At 42.4% G+C, this 20,156-nt stretch overlaps 1 protein-coding gene across 7 annotated transcripts in view; it reads left to right on the top strand.

Annotated features, from left to right (window-relative positions):
* The window catches only part of ep400 (E1A binding protein p400), a 28,648-nt gene extending 9,487 nt beyond the window's left edge, over nucleotides 1-19,161 (top strand). For 2 of the 7 annotated variants that reach the window (XM_035165906.2, XM_035165913.2), the window contains 36 exons: nucleotides 51-225; nucleotides 368-504; nucleotides 1,863-2,049; nucleotides 2,594-2,763; nucleotides 2,887-3,068; nucleotides 4,029-4,328; nucleotides 5,977-6,150; nucleotides 6,577-6,729; nucleotides 6,952-7,022; nucleotides 7,129-7,418; nucleotides 8,729-8,931; nucleotides 9,279-9,448; nucleotides 10,334-10,530; nucleotides 10,674-10,785; nucleotides 11,496-11,798; nucleotides 11,933-12,007; nucleotides 12,100-12,243; nucleotides 12,330-12,374; nucleotides 12,495-12,648; nucleotides 12,872-13,107; nucleotides 13,231-13,404; nucleotides 13,486-13,533; nucleotides 13,633-13,769; nucleotides 14,073-14,129; nucleotides 14,226-14,304; nucleotides 14,732-14,905; nucleotides 15,003-15,048; nucleotides 15,129-15,235; nucleotides 15,425-15,620; nucleotides 15,730-15,857; nucleotides 16,396-16,614; nucleotides 16,845-17,019; nucleotides 17,281-17,426; nucleotides 17,644-17,805; nucleotides 17,907-17,984; nucleotides 18,084-19,161. In XM_035165906.2, coding sequence (XP_035021797.2) covers nucleotides 51-225; nucleotides 368-504; nucleotides 1,863-2,049; nucleotides 2,594-2,763; nucleotides 2,887-3,068; nucleotides 4,029-4,328; nucleotides 5,977-6,150; nucleotides 6,577-6,729; nucleotides 6,952-7,022; nucleotides 7,129-7,418; nucleotides 8,729-8,931; nucleotides 9,279-9,448; nucleotides 10,334-10,530; nucleotides 10,674-10,785; nucleotides 11,496-11,798; nucleotides 11,933-12,007; nucleotides 12,100-12,243; nucleotides 12,330-12,374; nucleotides 12,495-12,648; nucleotides 12,872-13,107; nucleotides 13,231-13,404; nucleotides 13,486-13,533; nucleotides 13,633-13,769; nucleotides 14,073-14,129; nucleotides 14,226-14,304; nucleotides 14,732-14,905; nucleotides 15,003-15,048; nucleotides 15,129-15,235; nucleotides 15,425-15,620; nucleotides 15,730-15,857; nucleotides 16,396-16,614; nucleotides 16,845-17,019; nucleotides 17,281-17,426; nucleotides 17,644-17,805; nucleotides 17,907-17,984; nucleotides 18,084-18,386 — 5,707 coding nt within the window. In that variant the 3' untranslated portion in view covers nucleotides 18,387-19,161. The remainder of the gene's footprint in view (nucleotides 1-50; nucleotides 226-367; nucleotides 505-1,862; nucleotides 2,050-2,593; nucleotides 2,764-2,886; nucleotides 3,069-4,028; nucleotides 4,329-5,976; nucleotides 6,151-6,576; nucleotides 6,730-6,951; nucleotides 7,023-7,128; nucleotides 7,419-8,728; nucleotides 8,932-9,278; nucleotides 9,449-10,333; nucleotides 10,531-10,673; nucleotides 10,786-11,495; nucleotides 11,799-11,932; nucleotides 12,008-12,099; nucleotides 12,244-12,329; nucleotides 12,375-12,494; nucleotides 12,649-12,871; nucleotides 13,108-13,230; nucleotides 13,405-13,485; nucleotides 13,534-13,632; nucleotides 13,770-14,072; nucleotides 14,130-14,225; nucleotides 14,305-14,731; nucleotides 14,906-15,002; nucleotides 15,049-15,128; nucleotides 15,236-15,424; nucleotides 15,621-15,729; nucleotides 15,858-16,395; nucleotides 16,615-16,844; nucleotides 17,020-17,280; nucleotides 17,427-17,643; nucleotides 17,806-17,906; nucleotides 17,985-18,083) is intronic. The other 5 variants (XM_035165909.2, XM_035165908.2, XM_035165911.2 and 2 more) reach the window with 5 other exon arrangements.
* Nucleotides 19,162-20,156: the final 995 nt, after the last annotated feature.

The raw sequence follows: 20,156 nt of genomic DNA, 5'->3' as shown, positions 1-20,156 counted from the left end.
CAGGGCTCAGCCGACTGATGAACTGAAATATTTTGTATTTATTCTTCCAGTGAGCAGAGGATTCTTCTCATCAACACTCCTCTGCAGAATACTCTGAAGGAGCTGTGGACCATGATCCACTTCCTTCTACCAGGAATCACCAGGTCCTACTCTGACTTCCCTGTTAAGGCAGGAACAGACCAGAACCAGGACTACTGCCACAAACTGGTCATTCGCCTGCATAGGGTGGGTATAACCCCAGTTTATTCATCTGCCTAATAAACTGTAAACAGTACAACACATTTATATTCATAAACATGATTAACTCACCTCACCCTCTATCCTTTAACACACATTTGATATGAAATCCTTTCACTCTTATCTGTAGATGATCCAGCCGTTCATCCTGAGACGATCCAAAAGGGATGTGGAAAAACAGCTCCCCAAGAAGTACGAGCACATCCTAAAGTGCCGTCTCTCCAACAGACAGAAGAGCCTTTATGAGGATATCCTCACTCAACCAGGGTGAGATAGGAGCTCTGCATGCACAGTAATCAAAGTAGGGTTGCATTTACGCTTACTGGCTATGAGAAATACATGATAACCACTTACACAGGGACTTCAGGTTGAAGAAAAATGTATCAATGGACAGCAACTCAATCTTAATTTGAATGAGTTGATGAGTTCATGTATTTTTATCAAATGCAGTTTTTCCTCAAATATTTTGAATGGTTCAGTACCAACTCTGAACCACTAGCACCAAAAATTATTCAACTTAAGCCCTAACACATTATCTTTACTGGGAAAAACTGCATACACATGCCCTGGGCCGACCCGCCCACACTCACTCACACAGAGCAAAACACACAGTGAAGGAGGTGAAGTGAAAACAATTTGGTTTTAAGCTGCACGAGAGAGGAGAACCCATTAACGCAGATCTCGGTAGGGGCAACATGGGCTTCATGCCAGGGGCGGCACGGGACACTCACAAAAAACAACTTCAACAATTGCACGATCAGTTTTCTATCACTCGTTTGCACATCATGTTAATGATGTCATGTCAGCGTGTGTGTCCGTTAACCTTTTCAGAGTGTTCATCCTGTTTCCAGTTTGTGAGCAGCAAGCAGAAAATCTGAGGTCTCACACACTCAGGAGGGGGCTGAGAGAGGGGGAGTGGGGGAATCTATCAAATAGCGCACCTCTAAAGTTGTATAGTACTAATGCAATTAGTGAAATCAGTCACACCAAATATGCTACCAAATAAACTACAATTCATAATATTACTATAAATGTATAGTTTCACAGACATTGTAACATTTTTCGTGAAATCGATGAGAATAATATATAACCAGCCTGTAGCTGAAGCAGAGAGGAGATTCTCCAAGCTGAAGCTCATCAAGTCCTACCTGAGGTCCACCATGTCACAGGAACGCCTTAGTGGCCTTTCTGGGATTATATTAACCATGCAGTTGATTGATGACTTTGCATCAAGGAAGACAAGTCAGCATTTAAGTGTGCAATAGTGTGTTCTATTTGTGTGATCCCCAAGGAGGATTTGTGCAATTAAGTTTTATTTGTGTGTTCTTTGCTAGCTATATGCTATCTTTGGTATTTATGATTGTTGTGACATGTACATAGTTTTGATAGTAAATAATTGTATATTTCTGTAATTCTATAGACATTGTTCCAAATGTTTGTTCTTTTGGTTGGGTGCGTGGGAGGGGCTTTACCTCCGCTGCTTCAACTCCATCCGAGGGAAAACACTGACCTGTATTATCGAGGGTTAGCATATGTAGATGTACACGTTTGGTACTATCCACTGCGTCTTTTGTGTTGTTGTGAACTGTTTTTCATAACCATGTCTTTTGTCTGTCCTCCCCTAGAGCTCAGGAAGCACTGAAGACAGGTCATTTTGTCAGCGTGCTTCAGGTTTTGATGCAGTTACAGCGAGTGTGTAACCACCCTGAGCTGGTAGTTCCCAGAGAAACCAGAAGCTCCTACTTCAGGTCCTCTCTGCAGTTCAGTGTCCCATCATTGGTGCTGGGAGCTCTACAGAAGGACTCAAATAAGGTATAAATGATTGTGCTTTGTAGTTCTGATGTGCACCAAGGATTTTTTTCTAACCCTGTTTAACTGTTTTTACTCGAAAAATATGTCTACAACCTAATTGGCAAATGCCTTTAACCTGTTTATTAAGATGAGATTAATTCATGGTCACTTGAAAAGTGAATAATAAATGTGAGTAATATCTAAAAGTGAAGTATGCAGTATTTGGTTGCTGCTGAAATGTAATGGTATTCCCTCTCTGTAGATATAATAGATACCATAGGTTCTTAGTATCCTTGAATGAACTCTGGCAACTTGCAATATGCATTTTTATTGCATTATTTATACTCTTTCACTCCACTATCCACTAATTGACAATAAGAATTATATTGGTTTCTTTGAAAGTCAATGCTCCATCCTCCTCTTTAGCTCTTTATCTTCTTGTATTTGTTTGCATGTCACCTTTTTCTTGAGAACCTGACTTTCTATCATTTCATCTTTTTAAGATAATGGAATTCTGTCTTCATTTTGAACCTTGCTGTTTTTAAAAATCTCATTATTCTCCTAGACTGTGAACCTGTCCATATTTGATCTGATCAATAATGAGAGCACACTGAGTCGGTATCAGACTGAGGAGGTGGTACCAAAACTGAAAGTCACTCAGCAGCTCATAGAGGAGATCTACACGGGTCCAGATCCTCCACCACGACCCAAACAATGTCCGATAAAACCCATGAGGTCAGCATTAAAATCTTTCTCCAGACATCTATGTAACATGACGTGGTGATGTCGAGATCCTCTGATGTTTTTAAATATTTTGTAAGTGTAAATTGATATTGTAATACTGCTATTCTGATGCAGATTATTCCAGCCAGTGCAGTATGGGACAAAGCCAGAAGGTCGCCTTGCTGCCATCACAAGTGCAACAGGCCAGCGTCCTCTGAGTTCCCCTGCTACTACCTCTGCCTCCACCACCAGCCAATCGGCACAGAGCAGGGGCAAGCCCCCCATCACAACTGCAACTACTACCCCCACTTCTCATGGTAAGACTATTCAGGGGGCAGTTCTCAGTAAAGAACAGGAGATTTTGTTTTCACAGTGGCTGAAGGAATACAGATGGTGTCATCTCACATCAAACTTAAAGAGACAACTTGTATCCACATTTTGTTGGTGCCTTCACCTCACGTTCTTCTACTCATGTGTTGTGTGCATTATAATATGTTGTGCTGCATGATTGTGACACTGTGTACCTGATGTTTACAAATTCACACTGGGCCCATTCAATTGTATTCTGCATTTGCAGCACATTTCAGAATCAGTACGGCATATTTAAAGGTTAGGTCTTACTCCAGCAACTTTAGTTGTTGATTCACCTTTACCGGGTTGTTTGACGGGTCATAGAGGTTTTATAGGTTGACATACTTCATGCAGCATTGGTGGGCATGAGACATTTTTCCCACATGACAGCACAGCCATTTGGGTAAATCTAAGTGGATTACAAGTCAGCAACAGTTTGCCTCACTAGGGATGTCTCTTTTTATTCAAAATTCCAAATACATTTGAGCCAATTGCGTGCCATGTCAATCTCATTCAAACTTGATTTTTGGAAAAAGTGACAGCCCTATGCCTCACCACAGTAAATAATACCTCATTATGGCACGACCGGCCCTTATCCTCTGTAACTTCATGAAAAGTATGATGTAATATGGCAAAGAAGGATATAATAGCAGCAGTAGTAGTAATAGTAAACTTGTCATGTGAATAAATGCAGGCAAAAGACATTCAAAGCCGTTTGGATAAAGTTTGACCACCACTGAAAACACCTGCACAGATGGAACTTATGTTTCAATCAATCAATAACACCACAGAGCCTTTTTGCTGTGTTGGCCCACCATTGCTGAATGAATATACAGAGGAAACTGTTTGATCATACTAATGATTTGACTATATATTAGGTTACCCCTAACATGTGGTCCCATACCCCATTGCCTTGTACTTCACAGCGGTCGGAACGGCTTCTCAGAGAGCCCAGACTACCCCTCCCATCAGCAGCAGCAGCAACACTGCCACCTCCACTGTAGTCTCCTCTGGGAACAGTGGCGTTGGGCAACATGTGTTGGGGGCTGCCCCTGTGGCTTTGGGTCAGACCTTAACTGGCGCAGTTGTGGGATCTATAGCTCCCATCAGCCAGCCTGGATTAGCACAGGTCCCCAGGCCAGCTCTAGCCCCCAGCCATGCCATCCAGCCCAGCTTACTGTCCCAGAGGCTGGTTCTTACATCCCAGGCCCAGGCACGGTTGCCTAGTAAGTGGCCTCCCCTCCCCTCCCTCTCACCATTCCCCCTCCACCTCTGGCACAACAATACAGACTCCTCTACACTGAGGCATTTACTTGGGGCACTGCTGATATGTGTTCAGTTTTTAATTCTCACAGGAAATGGTTTTGTACATAGACTCAAATGAGCAAATGTTGAATCACTGTAGTGGCGTTATTTTGATCATGGCAGAGCTGCCATATATCAGTAGCTATACAACTCACAACTCATGGTAAAGAAAACAAACAAATTGTATCTGTAGCCATATCAGCAGCATCTCCACAGTCTCAGCACTCCCCGGTTTCTTTTTCAAAACCTGCATGTACACTGAACGACCCACTTATGTTCCACTACAAGTCACTATACTATTTAACTTAATTATTATGCCCACCCCCTTTGTTTTAATAATTTCCCCCCAGTTTACTAATATTCTTGTGTTTCTTGCATCAGCCCAGCTGCAGGACGAAATCCCAAAGCTTTGGTTGTTTCACGTTTTTTCTTTGCTGATATGGTTTCACTGATGTTGAGCATCACTGTAAAGCATGTTGAACACAACTCCAACCCTTTCTGCCTCAAATGTGAACAGAGAAACCTTTTCAGTAACAACACACAGATTGATTATTTATATATAAAACAACAAGAAAGTAATGAAAGTAAAGTACAAGAGTAATGGAACAATTTGAATTTTGAAGTAAACATCTTCTAAATATAATTTCAGATAAGATTTCTCATAATTTATGCGCATATACGTAATGATTACTGCACACTAATGACACATTTTTACCTTGTAAATATCATAATTAATTTAACAACTGTTTATGAATTATCAGAAACGATATAGAAAGATATTTTTTAAAATTACTGCATGGTTTAACAACCAAAGTCCAACTGTAAATGGAATGTAAAGAAAATGTGAACCTTTCGGACTTTGATACCTTGAAAACCTATGTATTGCCATGTCATGCATCTACACAGAACAATGTGTAGATGTTTGTGCACACATATTGTCAAAACATTTTCTCTGATCGCTGCTGAGCTGTGTCAATTTTATTAACTTAATGTTAATGTATTTTTTAACACAATGACTTTCCTGTTAGACCAGAGATTTGCTTTGGTTAAAAATATTAAAAGCTCAATTGAAACTTAATTGCCATTTCCATATTTTAAAATTATAAAAAAATGAGACTATTAATACATTTAATTGAATCTGTTAATTTACATATATTTTCTAATGTAATGCTAATCAGAATGAGTGCATTGCTTCATCAGAAATTGCTAAAGGAAAAAATATACATTTTAAATCATTTAGCGTGTGTTGGTTTGAAAAGGCAGTAAAGTGCAGTGCTCTGTGTATGTGTATGTTTCAGGCTCTCTGTCTCACCTGAGGACCACCCTTACATCCATTTTCTTTTCCCTTCAGGGTTTGTAAAAGTAGGAGCTGCTATGGTTCTGTTGTGGAGGGCGGCTCTGCTCGTTCCACTGATTAATCCACCCTGGTTCTGCATGTCCTGACTTTTTTTCACCCTTTAACTAACTGATGCAAAGTTTATATTTTTGTAACTGATAAAATGTGAGCCATGTCAGTTGACATTTTAATGCATTGTGTGATGAAGTGTGTGTTCTTCCTTTCCATTAAAGGTGGAGATGTGGTGAAGATTGCTCAGCTGGCGAACATAGCAGGCAGTCAGAATCGTATCTCCCAGCCAGAGACTCCTGTCACTCTGCAGTTTCAGGGCAACAAGTTCACGTTGTCCCCGAGCCAGCTCCGCCAGCTCACCACCGGCCAGCCTTTGCAGCTCCAAGGTACACTCGGTAATGTACATCCCATCCTCACTCTTTTTCTAAAAATACTTCTATTCATCCCCTTTTGACATTTCCATAAAATTCACCTGTTTTTTATGTTTATCACATTTGTGGCATTTTTTAAAAACATTTATATCAACTTTTACATCAAATTATGGACATTTGTTTTACTCTCCTGTCTTTCTGTTACCTCCTTTCAATAACTTATAAATGACAAGTCCTAATAAATTAAATATGTCATAACTAAAGTTAATGATAAATATTTTATCTTAAGTTTAGTATCTGTAGTTGTATTGTTGATGCAATTTCCTTAATGTGCTGATGTTTTTTGCCTTTTTATAATACTTAATACAATACTAATCCTGCATTATAGTTGTCCAACTGTGTCTGAGAAAGGGCATCTCTGATAATGGTTGCAAATTGTGTGTCATTTAGGAAACATCCTGCAGATTGTGTCGGCTCCAGGTCAGCAGATCATCAGGCCCCAGGGATCCATGGTAATGCAAACCATACCACAAGCTGTTCCTGCCTCCAATGCCTCATCTTCACCTGGGGCACCTCACCCTGGCCTGACAACAGCCCAACAAGGTGACCCATTCACACTGCAGATATTGTAGTGTTATATCTGATTAACTGTCTCCAAATCAGTCATTTAGTCTCATTGTCCTATTTCAATTTATTATTATAATGTTGAGAGTTAATACATTTTTGTATGACATGTAATGCTACCTTGCACCCACTATTTAACATCTTTATGTACAGTAGGTTTAACTCTTGTATTCACAATGACACTTCTCTCTTCTTTAATAGCAACGGGTGTGACTACAAATGCCACATCAGTCCCCAACAAGCTCACTCCTGCAGCTCATGCTGGCTCTCAAGTAAGCACATTACTTTCAAGCAAAATCATGCATTTTACAGCATGCAGACTGGAGTTTTAAATACATTTAATTAAATGTGGTTGTGTATTATCTCTCTTTTGTTCAGGAGTCCTCAGAAGAAAAGACTCAGCAGCTGAAGGAGCGTCTGAGTCGCCTGTTTGTAGCAAATGAGCGACGCTGCAGCCGCAGAGTATTGTATGGGACAGACCTGCTGCAGGCGTGTACTCTGAGCTCAGAGCCAGGTCACTCTGCCCTTACGGCGGGAGGCTGGAGGTGGGTGGGCAGAGAGAGCTGCCTCAGGGCTCAGAGAACCTGCGTAGCTACCACCTCTACACTGCGGTCCACTCTTCTCTCTGTGGAGGACCGACTGGAGGCTGCCAACAGCCTTATCAAGAGGTATTGCAGCTCAGTGTTGAAGCCCCATCTATAACTATACTCCAGGTTGTTTAAAATAGCATAAAACAATGCATTGTTGATATATATCAGGTAGGGATGCACGATATGGATTTTTCCGGCCGATAACGATAATAATTTCATCAATTTCCTAAAAAGAAGTTCATAGCCTGTAGTTTATGGATGAATTAATATTCCATTGCTAACACAACAAAAACAGTTCTGACTCAGTTCTGAGTGTTCGTTTAGTTTTTCAGTGGAGTACATCAGAAAACTTCAAAACTTTAGTTGGAGGAGGAAACTTTCTCCTTCCAAAGAATTGTCAATGTATTCAAATAATAATTCAGATAAAATAATGTGCATTCAAAAATAAAGGCTATTATAGAACTGAAAGCCTGATTAAAAACTGACAAAAGCACATGGAATATTATGCTCAATAAAGAAAAGGAAAAAACGTTGAGGATAGCTTATGTACTTTTAGTGCATGAGAGTAAGGAAGGTTTCTCTGTACTTTGGCCTTCGTGTAACATAAATCTTATCAAATGTTTTGCATAAAAGTTCAAAATAAATTAAATGCACTGACAATATCTCTGAACATAAATGTCAATTATTAAACACAATTAGTTGAAACAAGATATAAAGTGCATCTTTCATAAAAAAATGAAGGCTCTTATAGAACTGACAGGCTGCTGTATGTGAGTGCCTGCAACAATGTCCGTTTCATATAGAAATCATCATCCAGCCACTGAGCTCCTCACTAACGCTGTCTGCAAGCGCCTCGTATTCTCGCCATACATCGTTGTCGCGATGACAGACTCTAAGGTGACTTATGCGATTGGTAGTGTTAAAACTTGTAAATGTTTTTCCCCTCTCAGAACATTCGCACATTTGTTGCAAATTAAAATCCTACAGTCGCTCTCAGAAAATTGGGAAAAACTTCCACAGGGAAGGTTTCAGTTCCGACGTAAACACATCATGCTGGTATGGACAGTCACGGATGTTTGAGTGCGACCAGGCGCACTGTGTTTATCAGACGTTTTAGCATAATTTCCGATTCGGATAATTAAATAATATTATAAAATTCCCATTATTGAGCCGATAATATATCGGACAGATATATATCATGCATCCCTTATATCAGGTATTAGCTGCATTCATGTGAGTGACTTGTCGAGTAAAACAAACACCTTTTGTGCAGCATTAAAAATTAACACTAGTGTCACAATTCTATGTTTTTTTTCTGAATCCAATTTATTACTTTCTAATGTTCATATATTTATCCATCAGTGTTTAATACTAATGCCATCTCTTAGGCTGGTATGTGTGGTGCCTCCAGCTGCTGCTCCACCTCCTCACCTGTATGCAGTCAATCCCCCGGTTCCGTACAGCCTTGAGCAGAAGTCTCTTTGCTGTCGGCTAAAAGAGGCCTCTGCCCCCCACAGTGCCGACGTCCACCACTTAACGTCCAGGCGTCTCTTCCATTCTCCTGATATGCAGCTAATGCAGATGGACTCAGGTAAGCCGAGCATCTTTTTCTCAAAATAAAAACATTTAAACAAATTTATTAACATGTTGAAATTGCATGTTGCAGCTAAATACCCCCCACCTCACCCTCCCCTTCCTAGCATGAAGGAAAACCTATGGGTGGCCTTCAGTTGTCATAAAAACTCAAAATGTGTTTAGTCTGTTCAGTCTGGGCTACTGTAAAAAACATAGTGGCTTCTATAGAGAGGACCCGCTCCTGATGCAAATATAAAGTATTTGAATATGAAGGGACCATTCTAGGGTAAAGAAAACAACAACCATAAACGGAAACGGCTGACAATGCCAAGAATAATAACTTGATATTTATCTTTTCCAAAGGTAAACTTGAAGCTCTTGCCATTCTGCTGCAGAAGCTTAGGTCAGAGAGCCGCCGTGTCCTCATCTTCACTCAGATGGTGAAGATGTTGGACATCCTGGAGGCGTTCCTCGATCACAGGCAGCTCACCTATGTGCGGCTTGATGAAAGCTTCTCTCCTGACGAACGACAGGTAAAATCACCATTTAAATTGGTAGTGGCAGGCAACATTGTTTGTTAGATTATGTCAGCAAACATCAAAAATGGGCTTTTGTGACACTGGAAAAGATACATACAGTATAATTAGAGCAATAATTCTAGTAAAAGAGGGTTAAAAGTAGTTACAACAGTTGACCAACAGTGGGCTGGCTATTTCTATGGTAGGCAAGAGTATATTTAGGTTTTCTCTCTCTTTCTCCTGATTTAAAGAAACTTGTTTATTCTTTTTCTTGCATATTAACAGTTTAAGTGTTTAAATCAGTAGTTAAATGAAAGCAAAGTCTAAGTTGAGACATACCTTTAGTAATCAGTCAGTATTTAACTTTTTAACTGCAAACATAAATTGCCTCAGTTGTCCAACGAACAGGTTGGTATAGTTTTTACACAGACACAGAGACATCTCCACCTTTGTGTGCCTCCTTGTCTAACACCTGGACCTCCCAGTGTCAGTGCAGAGTTCTGGCTCAACAACAAGTATCTTGCTCTCTTCCCTCCCTGCTGGACAATTTTCCTTTCAGGGACATTAGTGATTTTAGGTCTATGTTATTAAGACTTTCCTATTTACCGCTGTCGTGTTTCTACTCTGCCTGATCTCTCAAATTGAAAACTTAAATGTTCTTCTTCTCTTTTCTCTCATCTGTTGAAATGTATTATACAATCCCTCTTGTGTCTGGATCAGTTAATTAGATCTGATGCTGTAAGAAAATAGAGATGCACACAACCAAGTGGCCACACACAGCATTTGCATCAAAAGAGAAGATTAAGCTTTAATGAGCCTTTGGGGAAAATAACGTACATGAAATAAATGTGTTGGCCTTCACTTCAGTCTGTTCATGTGCTTGTTGTTGTGTCCCTGCAGGAGAATATGAAGAAGTTTAACAGGAACAGGCAGGTTTTCTGTAGCATCCTGACCAACCGCTGCTGCTCTGCAGTCGGGACAGTGTTTGATGCAGATACCATCATCTTCTATGACACAGACCTCAATCCCAGCATGGACGCCCGCACCCAGGAGTGGTGTGACAAAATAGGACGGTCCAAGGATATACACATATACAGGTGAAATCTGATTTAGGATTTTACCAATAAAGTGTTTTGAGTGCTTATATTTTATAGTACCTAACTGCCTGGTAACCAGTTAAATGTGAGATGTAACGGTAGGAGTTTGATGCTACTTTTGTTTCTTTTTGTGTGTTGCACAGGTTGGAGAGTGGAAATTCGATTGAAGAGAAGTTGTTAAAAAACGGCACCAAGGACCTGATCAGAGAGGTGGCTGCTCAGGGAACTGACTACACCTTGGCATTCCTCACACAAGTAAGATTCAGTCATGTCAGCCTTGTTCTGGACTTTGAGAAACTGTACATACTCCCTTTTTTTCTAAATGCTTAATGCTAAATACTTTCATTCTGTATTTTCTCCACACTGCCAGTGTTGAATTTAATCTTGAACATAAAGGTCCTGTCCCAAGTCCTCTCCCTTGGCCCTACCCCTAGATATGAAGTGCCCTTTGCTGGTAGTGTCCCTGGTAGGGAGAGGGCTAGAGGATCTTGACTAAGTCAGTCACCGTGTTTACATCAGTTATTTCTATGTAACGTTAGTCCTGTCCATAGAAACATCTGCCCGGCACTGAAAACTTTATAACGTGGGCGGGGACGTTTTTTTCAACAACAAAAAAAATGTATATATATATATATACGGGACTCTCACTCAGACTGTGTACGTGCTTCTTTTGACGGCGTGAATAGAGATTTTCCGGAAAAAAATGTCATGGTTAGTTTTGTAAGATTTTGTACTTACATTTATGAGCATTTAACCCGCAGTGGTCGCCATCTTGATTCACTTGAGCCGTTAGTAAAGCATTCAGGAATTTCTGTCTAACCCTTCGATTTAAGGGGTTCCTGAATACACTACGGTTGAAAGGGTGTTCAAGGGGCTAAATGGCCACAACACCCTTCACAGCCACAAAATGAATTGGTGAATTGGGACAGAGCAAAAGTAACTGGTCTCATCTTGTGTGTTTGTAGCGGACAATCCAGGATCTGTTTGAGGTGGAGGCAGGGTCAGGGGAGAAGGTGGAGGAGTTTGTGGTTCTTCACCAAGAGCCCTCGGCCTCTGAAGCCATTTCTCCCAGAGTGGCAAGACCCTACATCCAGGCTCTCCACAGCATAAATCTAGATGCTCTGCCAGAGGAGGAGAAGCAGCAGCAGCAGCAGCAGCAAGAGGAGAAGTTAGCAGGCAAAGACTCAGCAGAAGACAACCCAGAGTCAGAGAGCCAAGCTAAAGAAGAGCCTGCTCAGATTGAAGAGCTAAATGCAGTCATGGAACAGGTAGCTAAACTTTTTCTGTTTACTGTTTGGGAATTTGTGGAAGCAGAAAAGAACAAATGGAAGGCATACATTCGCATTAAAATATAATGCTGTTTGATGACTTGCTTGGTTAACATTTACTTATTCTCTAACAGCTCACACCAATTGAACGGTATGCCCTGCATTACCTTGAGTACCTCCACATCAGTGATGATGAAACTGCTCTCAAGGTAACTTAAACTGTGTCTGAAATCAACTGTAACTGTAATCAAATTCTGATAAATTTGGATTGATTAATTCATGTTTTGTTAATTTTCCTCAGGAGCGGTTGGAAAGCTCTAAGAGAGGCTGGGAGCTGCAGCAGGTGCAGAAGCTGAAAGAGGAGGCGAAGGAGGAGGAGGAGCGGCAGCTGATGGAGGGAGATGAAGAGCTCTTCACCTACACCAGAGAGGATGCCTACAACATGGTGGGTGGCCATTGTGATCCATGCCAAACAAACAAGTGAAGTGTTGCACTGTTGTTGACATGAAACTTTTTTCTTAATTTCAACAGGAGTATGTCTTTGATGCAGAGGATGGACATACAGAAATAATGCCGGTAAGACAACAAAAATGATGTTACCGGGAAAAAAATGTCCAGTATTTTTCTCTATTCCTAATCATAATGTCCTGCTCTGTTTTCTTGCTGCATTCTGACTTGCTATTTTTTCCAATACAGCTTTGGACTCCACCTACACCTCCACAGGATGACAACGACATTTACATCGACTCCGTAATGATGCTGATGTATGACACCACACCCATGCCAGAGTCCAAGCTGCCTCCTGTCTACATCCGCAAGGAGCACAAGAGACTCAAGATGGATCCTTCAGGTGAGAGGCAATTTGTCAGCTTCAGTTCTGAACTCTCACAACTCTCATATTTAGCATTATGGCTCCACTTAGTAGTGTTATGTAGAGTACATCTTCTGTATTGTGACTAATCATGCATTCAGACAAGAAATTATTGATATATGTTGTCTAGTCACTGTTTATTTTAAGGGAAAATAGTTAGTTTGTTTGGCATCTCTGTCCTTACTGGAGTGTGTTTGTCCAGCAGCAGCTAGAAAGAAGAAGAAAGGCCACGGGGAGACGGTCATTCCCCCACGCTCCCTTTTCGAAAAGGCCAGTATGCTGAAAGTTCGCCGTGAGGGCAAGGACCAGAAAAAGAACTTCTCCCTCAAGCAGCAGGCACCGTTTGCCAAGCCGTTACCGTCGCTTGTTAAACCTGCCATGGAGGCCAGCCAGGACAACCCAGAGTGGCTCATCAGTGAGGACTGGGCTCTGCTTCAGGTACTTTACAGTGCTGTTCCATCATGTACTGATAGAAATTATTTAATCTATTGCACTCCATGTCACTTTGTGAAATAGCACAGTGTACTCAACATCTAAATATCACACTTGTGTTTCTGATAGGCTGTAAAGCAGCTACTGGAGTTGCCGCTGAACCTGACGATTGTGTCTCCTGCCCACACTCCTAACTGGGATCTGGTGAGCGATGTAGTGAACTCCTGCAGCCGCATCTACCGCTCGCCCAAACAGTGTCGCAACCGCTACGAGAATGTCATCATTCCCAGAGAGGAGGGCAAGGTAATGAGCACCTACTTTAGCTGTAAACTAGTTTACTTATCTTGTACTTGTTTTCTAAACCAATTCCAAAATTCTTTTCAGTTGGTGTATGAGGCAAACCCCAAGAAGAAAACCAAGAGCATATACAAGGTACCTTATCCTGCACATTGAATTTGATGTCAGTTTCTTTGCTTTAAATTCCTGGTCTCACTTAGTTATGTTTCTCATTATTATGTGTTTTTTACTCAGTCCAAGAACAGTCGTCCTCTAAGGACCTGTCAGATCTATACACAGGACGACAACGCAACTCACATTCAGCTCTACAACAGCCGTTTTGAACTCATGAAGATCATCGCCAGTAAGAGGAGTCCGCCCATAAAACCACTGTAAGCACTGGTCATTGTCTGTTTACAATGATTGTGTTAATCTTATGGAGGAGCCAACAGTAAAACAGGAGACTTACAAAACTTCTCATGACATGTTATGATTATCCTAAAAGTTTTAATGATTTCACATAAACAATGGTTCAGTGATTGCGTATAATATGATTGTGAAAATGTGCATGAATCATTACGTTATTGCAGAGGCAGTAATATGTGCCAAAGCCTGATGATACATTTCAGGAAGTTGTTTTCTGTCTTAACAATAAAGTGATTTACATACATTAAATTAATTTCCATTATTTACAGACTCGGAATGAATCCATTCCAGAAGAATCCCAAACATGCATCAGTCTTGGCAGAAAGGTGTGTTTAAACTTCCATTTTTATGCTTTTCATTTAAACTTCATTTAAATTTAGAAACAAAGAAAAAAGTTTATTATCTGTTGTTCTTTTCCTTAGTGGGATCAGCTACGACAAGCCTCTCCCACCCATTCAGGTCGCATCTCAACGGGCTGAGCGGATCGCCAAGGAGAAAAAGGTGATTGTCAGCCATGTGCCAACAACTGCCTACAGAGTTGTGTGTTTAGCCATGTGCTGTGCCATGCAGGTCTGACTTCAACAAACAAAGACAGCATTTGGTTTGGTTGTTTACACAGCTAATCATATAAATCTGCTGTCGGAGCCTTCACTTGGGCAGACAACCTGTATACCTTTGTTACACTAGGGTAGCAGTTGTCTATCTCTCTTACACTGCAACTGTTCCATTCAAGCACAGTTATGTGGGTATTTCCCAATATGTGTGCTGACATGTCCCCGTAAAATTCCATGCACAGAAAGAAATCAATACAACTTCTCATTGTTCTTTTTCAGGGTCATAAATCAACAGCTGTCACATACAAAAGTGTTTTTTACTGACTTGTATTTGAGTTTGATTTAATGCATTGTATGTGGGTTTGTGTTTCCAGGCCCTTGCAGAGCAGCAGAAGGCTCAGCAATTGGCACAGCAGACGACTGGAGCTCCTCAGGCCCAGGCTACACCCGGTCAGGCCGGGACTGCGGCTGCTGGCCAGACTCAGGCTCTGGTCCCCCAGGCTGCTGCAGTGGCCGGAGCCACAACTGTGCCAAATGCAGCAGTTCTGGTGAGGATCAAAACGTTCTCCAACAATATTCTTCTCCATACAGTGAACCACTTTACCCGGTGACGTTTTTCAAACACACATTTCAATGTTTTTTCAGGCTGGAGCCATAAAAAACGCCACCGTAGGTACAACCCTTCAGGCCGGTACGTCGACACTCATATTGTTCTCATTACAGAGCTGCTGGAGGTCCAGTGGTTAACTCACTTCTCTTTGTTTCCTCCAGCCACTGTAGGGGGGAATGTGATTGTGAACACAGTAGCTGGAGTTCCTCCAAGTCCCTTCCAGGCCAACAAACGCCTGGCATCTCCAGTCATACCAGGCACCCTGTCTGTGAGTCATGTTCATTAATCACTGCTGCTTTGGCTCAACTCAGCCACCTCCTGACTGAGGGGATTTCATGATGCAAATAGCCTTTGAAACGGCACGAAGCAGAATGCACTCCCACTACACTCTGAATGCACAATGATCATTAGACGTTTTGAAGCGTTTACTCACTGTGTCTTATTGTTGATGTTCCAGCCTGCCAGTGCACCTGGAGCCCAGTTGGTCCACGCTCAGCAAAGAGCTGTCACGGCTGCTCCTGCAGAAGTAGTCGCCATAGCAACAGGCCAGGGTGTTCGAGCCGTTACCCCAGTGACAGCATCTGCGGTAGTTTCTACCACTCTGAGCCCGGTGCAGACACAGACTCGCCCGTTGGTCACTCAGGTGACACCAGGTAAATGAACTGCTAGCAGGTCTTTCTGTGATAAGTAGTCCCTCAGATACCCATCAAATACCCATCACTGTTTCACACACACCTCACCTATCTCCTGCTCTCCATCCAGCCCCAGGTATGCAACTGCCGCAAGGAAAGTCTCTCACCCCAGCCCACCTGCAGATGCTGCGTCAGCAGCAACAACTGCAGCAGCAGCAGGCTGCTTCCCCACAGATTAAAGCTGCGGGAAAATCTCAGGTAAATCATCACCATCTTTACACCGGCCACACAATATGTCACTATAACTGTTTTCATATTTACCTTGTAAACAATATGCTGAAACCGTAATGTTGGGCATACACTGCCACTTGATCCCGTTTTTGACTCGATTTCTGAAATGCAATTAGAAGTTAGACTCATTTTAGAGTTGGACTGAATCTCAGCTTTGACATTTGTCATGCAGTGTGTGGTAGGGTGGGAGGAGCGATCCAATGCTCCCTAATGCTCGTCAGTTGGATGAATTTCTGACATGTCACTCATTTTAGGTTGGCCGTCTTCATGCTCTTGCACAGTTGAATACACAAGTTTATTCACCAAACCCAGTGAAATGGCAAAATACAGTGAAGGTGAAAAATGGGCAAAGAAAGGGGGATGTCTGTATGATCTGTAGCTTTCTATCTCAGCAGATTTACCGGTAAAGTGAGTTTGAATAGTATGAGTATGCCCTGTTTAGGGGTTATACTAACAACACATTTACACTTCATTTATCTTTAACTGGTAATCTGTGTGTTTCTAGGAGCTGCTGAAATTGCACAAGCAAAAGTTGCAGCAGCAGGTGGCCGCAGCAGTTGCAGCAGCAGCTCAGGGCCAACAAGCTGCAGGGGCCCAGCAGGCCGCTCAGGTTCAGCCTGCACAGGCCGCCCAAGCCAATCCTCAGCTAGCAGCTGTGGCAGCAGCCAGACCTGGAGCAGTACTGACTGGCACCACTGTGGCAAACCTGCAGGTGGCCAGACTGGTAAGACTGGGCCAAGAGTCATTACATTACACACACGTACAGAACTTGCGGGCAAGTTAAGGAAGTAATCGAGAAAATGTGCATAAGAGACCCTCACCATATGAATCAAAATACAAAACAAATTGTTCACCAACAGCAATAAATCTAATGTTATGGTTCATGTATGTCAATATCAGAAGAATTGAAGAAATGACATGTTAATTCTCTTCTTTCCTCATGTCCCTCGACAGACTCGAGTGCCCACCCAGGGTCAGATTCAGGCCCAGGCAGGACAGACGGCCCAGGTGACCCTCACCAAGCCTCCTGTGGTCTCTGTGCCAGCTGTGGTTTCATCAGCTGGTGTCACTACACTGCCAGTCACCGTCGCAGGCATCAGTGTGGCTATTGGCCAGGCTCAGAAAACAGGTGTGTTCAGAGTCTTTGACATGGAATGTTTTACATAACTTTCCATGTGGGCTTTGTCAAGACAGTTAGCAGTTTGAGATTATATTATGGGTCATTTGCTGTTACCACTGATTGGAATACAAATCAGATTAAGCCACAGTTGGTGTTGTTGGTGATTTAACACTCTTTTGACATCCTGTTACTGTGACAATGCATCTTTACAACAAACTTCTGGTATGTTCTTAAGTTCTAACATGTCATTGTTCTCCTCCTCTCTGTCAGGTGGGCCTGTCATGACGCCGTCCTTCCCCCAGATGCAGCTGCTTCAGATGAAGAAGCAGCAGCAGCAGGCGGCGGTTCAGGCAGCGGCCGCCGCTCAGCAGAAAGCAGGGCAGCCTCAGCAAGGACAGGCCACTGTGCAGCAGAAGGTAACGTTACACACCAACAGACACTAGACTTTCATGTGTTAACAACTGACCGTTTGTTTTGATGTTGGTTTCTTTCCAGAACATAAGCAACAAATACACCATATACTGATATTTAAACATGTCCACATTATTTTCTGCTTAACTATATTACTTCTTAAGAAATAATCATATAAATAAAGTTATTTTATGACTTGATGAGTCACGTTATTGACCTTAGATGGGCACCCAGCAGGTGACGGTGCAGGCGGCTCAGCCAGCCCAGCAGGCGCAGCAAAAGGTGACCTACGCTGCCACGACCCAACTCCAACCAGGGATCAAGACCCAGTTCTTTACATCTATCGCCCAGGCTCAGAAGCCCACTGGGGCCCAACAGATCCAGGTACAACCTCAGTGCCAGTCACTATCACAAAATACATATTTGCAGATAAACAATGGATTTGTGTATTAATGCGAGGTATTCTTGTTTACTTCTCTTATCAGGTGGCTAAGCTCCCACAAATAGTGCAGCAACAGCCCACCGTTGCTAATATTCAACAAATCGTGTCTTCTCCTCAGCAGGTAGGGTTTTAGGCTGAGCATTGCTCCTCTAAATGCAGTGTTTCACATTGAACCTTAGAAACAGGATATAACAGTCGTGTTTGTGTTGTTGCTGTTCAGATCCAGGCTCAGACCGTCACTCTGACCCAGGCCGCCACATCAGCTCCTGCTCAGGTGCAGATGATTCCCGCTGGGACGGCGACAGCGCAGGTGGTCCAACAGAAGATCCTCCAGCAGCAGGTGGTGACCGCAGCCGCCTCGCCGCAGATCCAGACGCCTCCTTCTCACAGCCCTGCACAGCAGCCTGCGGCCTCGGCTGCAGAGTCTCCTGCACAGCAACCAGCTCAGCCCCAACAACCCACCAAGGGTCAAGCTCGACAGGGGGGCATCAGAGCCAAAACTCCTGCCAAGCCCAGCAGCTAGGAGAGTCACACTGATGAAACTGGATTTGTCAGTGTTTTTTTTGCAGTACACACATTGCAGTACAGTTGTGCTGAAGCATTCTTCTGCATCTCACAGCAGCTGAGGGCAGAATCAGACGTTCCTCCACATCCGAAACCAAACCAGACCTTAAATCTTAACCTGAGCGAGGCTCAACACAAAATAACTCATTTCACCGAAACAGTTAGGGCCGATCAGTCTCAGATCTTCTGGTGAGATTTATAATTTTTCATTACTGAATCAACTATGTTGATGTTGTCTTTATTTGATCCATGAATTGTGGAATGTTTCTTGAAATTTCTATAACTTAAAAAAAAGACCTCCCCCACAGCTACGACCCAGCTCATCAAACGCCAGACACAAAGTGATGCCTTCAAAGTGATGATTATAATGTTACTCAGCAGATATGAGGCTGAGGTTTGTGGGTAATTCAGAGTTGGGGGGGGGGAATGAGCTGTCCATTAGAATAAGTGTATTCATAAATAGTCCCTTTTATGTCTAATTCCCTTGTTGTCTATAGATAGATGAATGGAGAATAATGCACGTTCCTTTAGTCATTTGTTTTTTATTGCAGCAAATACACTGTAAACATGTACTTTAGTATTTTGTGTTTTCTCATAAATTGTCTTTTTTTATTGATGTCAAAGGAAAAAATGTAAATATCAACAAAAACATTTGTACTTGTAAAGTAGTTGTGTTTTCATTGGGTTTTTTCAGCTAATTGTAATAAAGTGTTTTGTTTTTATACACAAATTCATCTTTTTCCCCTTTTTCTTTTTGCATTAAATCCGTTGTAAGTACTTTGACATCTTGTGAATTCTTACAACACACTCCCTGGTTTTGTAATAGCGCACAGAGATGTATGTTTTTGCAGCCTTGCATATCAGTATCAGACATTTTAAAAAGCGAGTCCTGGAGGAGGCAGGACCAGGAGCAGGAGATTTCTGTTTGACAAAAACACCGGACAAAACCGAAATCGGTGTTAAAGCTGCTGCAGGGAAAGTTTTAGTTTTTTTTAGATTTCTGCATTTTAAGCATCTTGGCTTCGGACAGTCTGAGGAGCGCACTGCCTCTCTCAGCACTGTCTACTTGGCCTGGCTCGATGCTGACTCACAGAAATACCAGCTGAGTAAGTTGGACACAAGGATAGAGGATCAAATTGACACTTTATATGAACATTCATCTTTTAGTCGTTACACTTAATACATTTTATATTCAGGAATATAAAAAAAAAGTTTGCTTGCAAGCTAACAGAAGGGAATGCATATTTTTCTCGGTCCACAGGGGGGCACTGTTGTACCAGTATCACCCTGCACCTCTGAGAAGAAGGCCCACTGCTATGGATTTTCCAGCTCATTGAAATTTTCCCATCTGCTCCTCAGTGCCTGCACTCTGCGTCTCTCCTCCACTGGGGTTCATTGGCTGGTCCACATTCACCACTAAACGGGTGAGACAAGGGAGCTGAGGTGGAAGAGCAGGCCGAGACACGAGCAGATGGGCTGAGCTGGTTCCTCTGACCCGCAACACGCTCCATCCCTGTGCTCATCTTCTCTCAAGTTATACTTTGCAGTCCACTGGAAGCAGGAGTTATGGATGGAGGCTATTTTGGTGTGTGTTATGGACGTCAGCAGCAAGAAGGGCTACAATGCTCGTGTGCATTTATGAAAGCTGGAGGGAGGAACAGCTGGTGGAGTCGAGTGCACATGAGCTGTCATGATCTGGTTGAGGGGAGAAGATGAATCGCAGCACTTC

The sequence above is a fragment of the Hippoglossus stenolepis genome, chromosome 9, assembly GCF_022539355.2.
Source record: "Hippoglossus stenolepis isolate QCI-W04-F060 chromosome 9, HSTE1.2, whole genome shotgun sequence".
NCBI classification, from domain to species: domain Eukaryota; kingdom Metazoa; phylum Chordata; class Actinopteri; order Pleuronectiformes; family Pleuronectidae; genus Hippoglossus; species Hippoglossus stenolepis.
The sequence above is the reverse complement of the archived record's forward strand: the minus strand, read 5'-3'. Positions and strand labels throughout refer to the sequence as shown.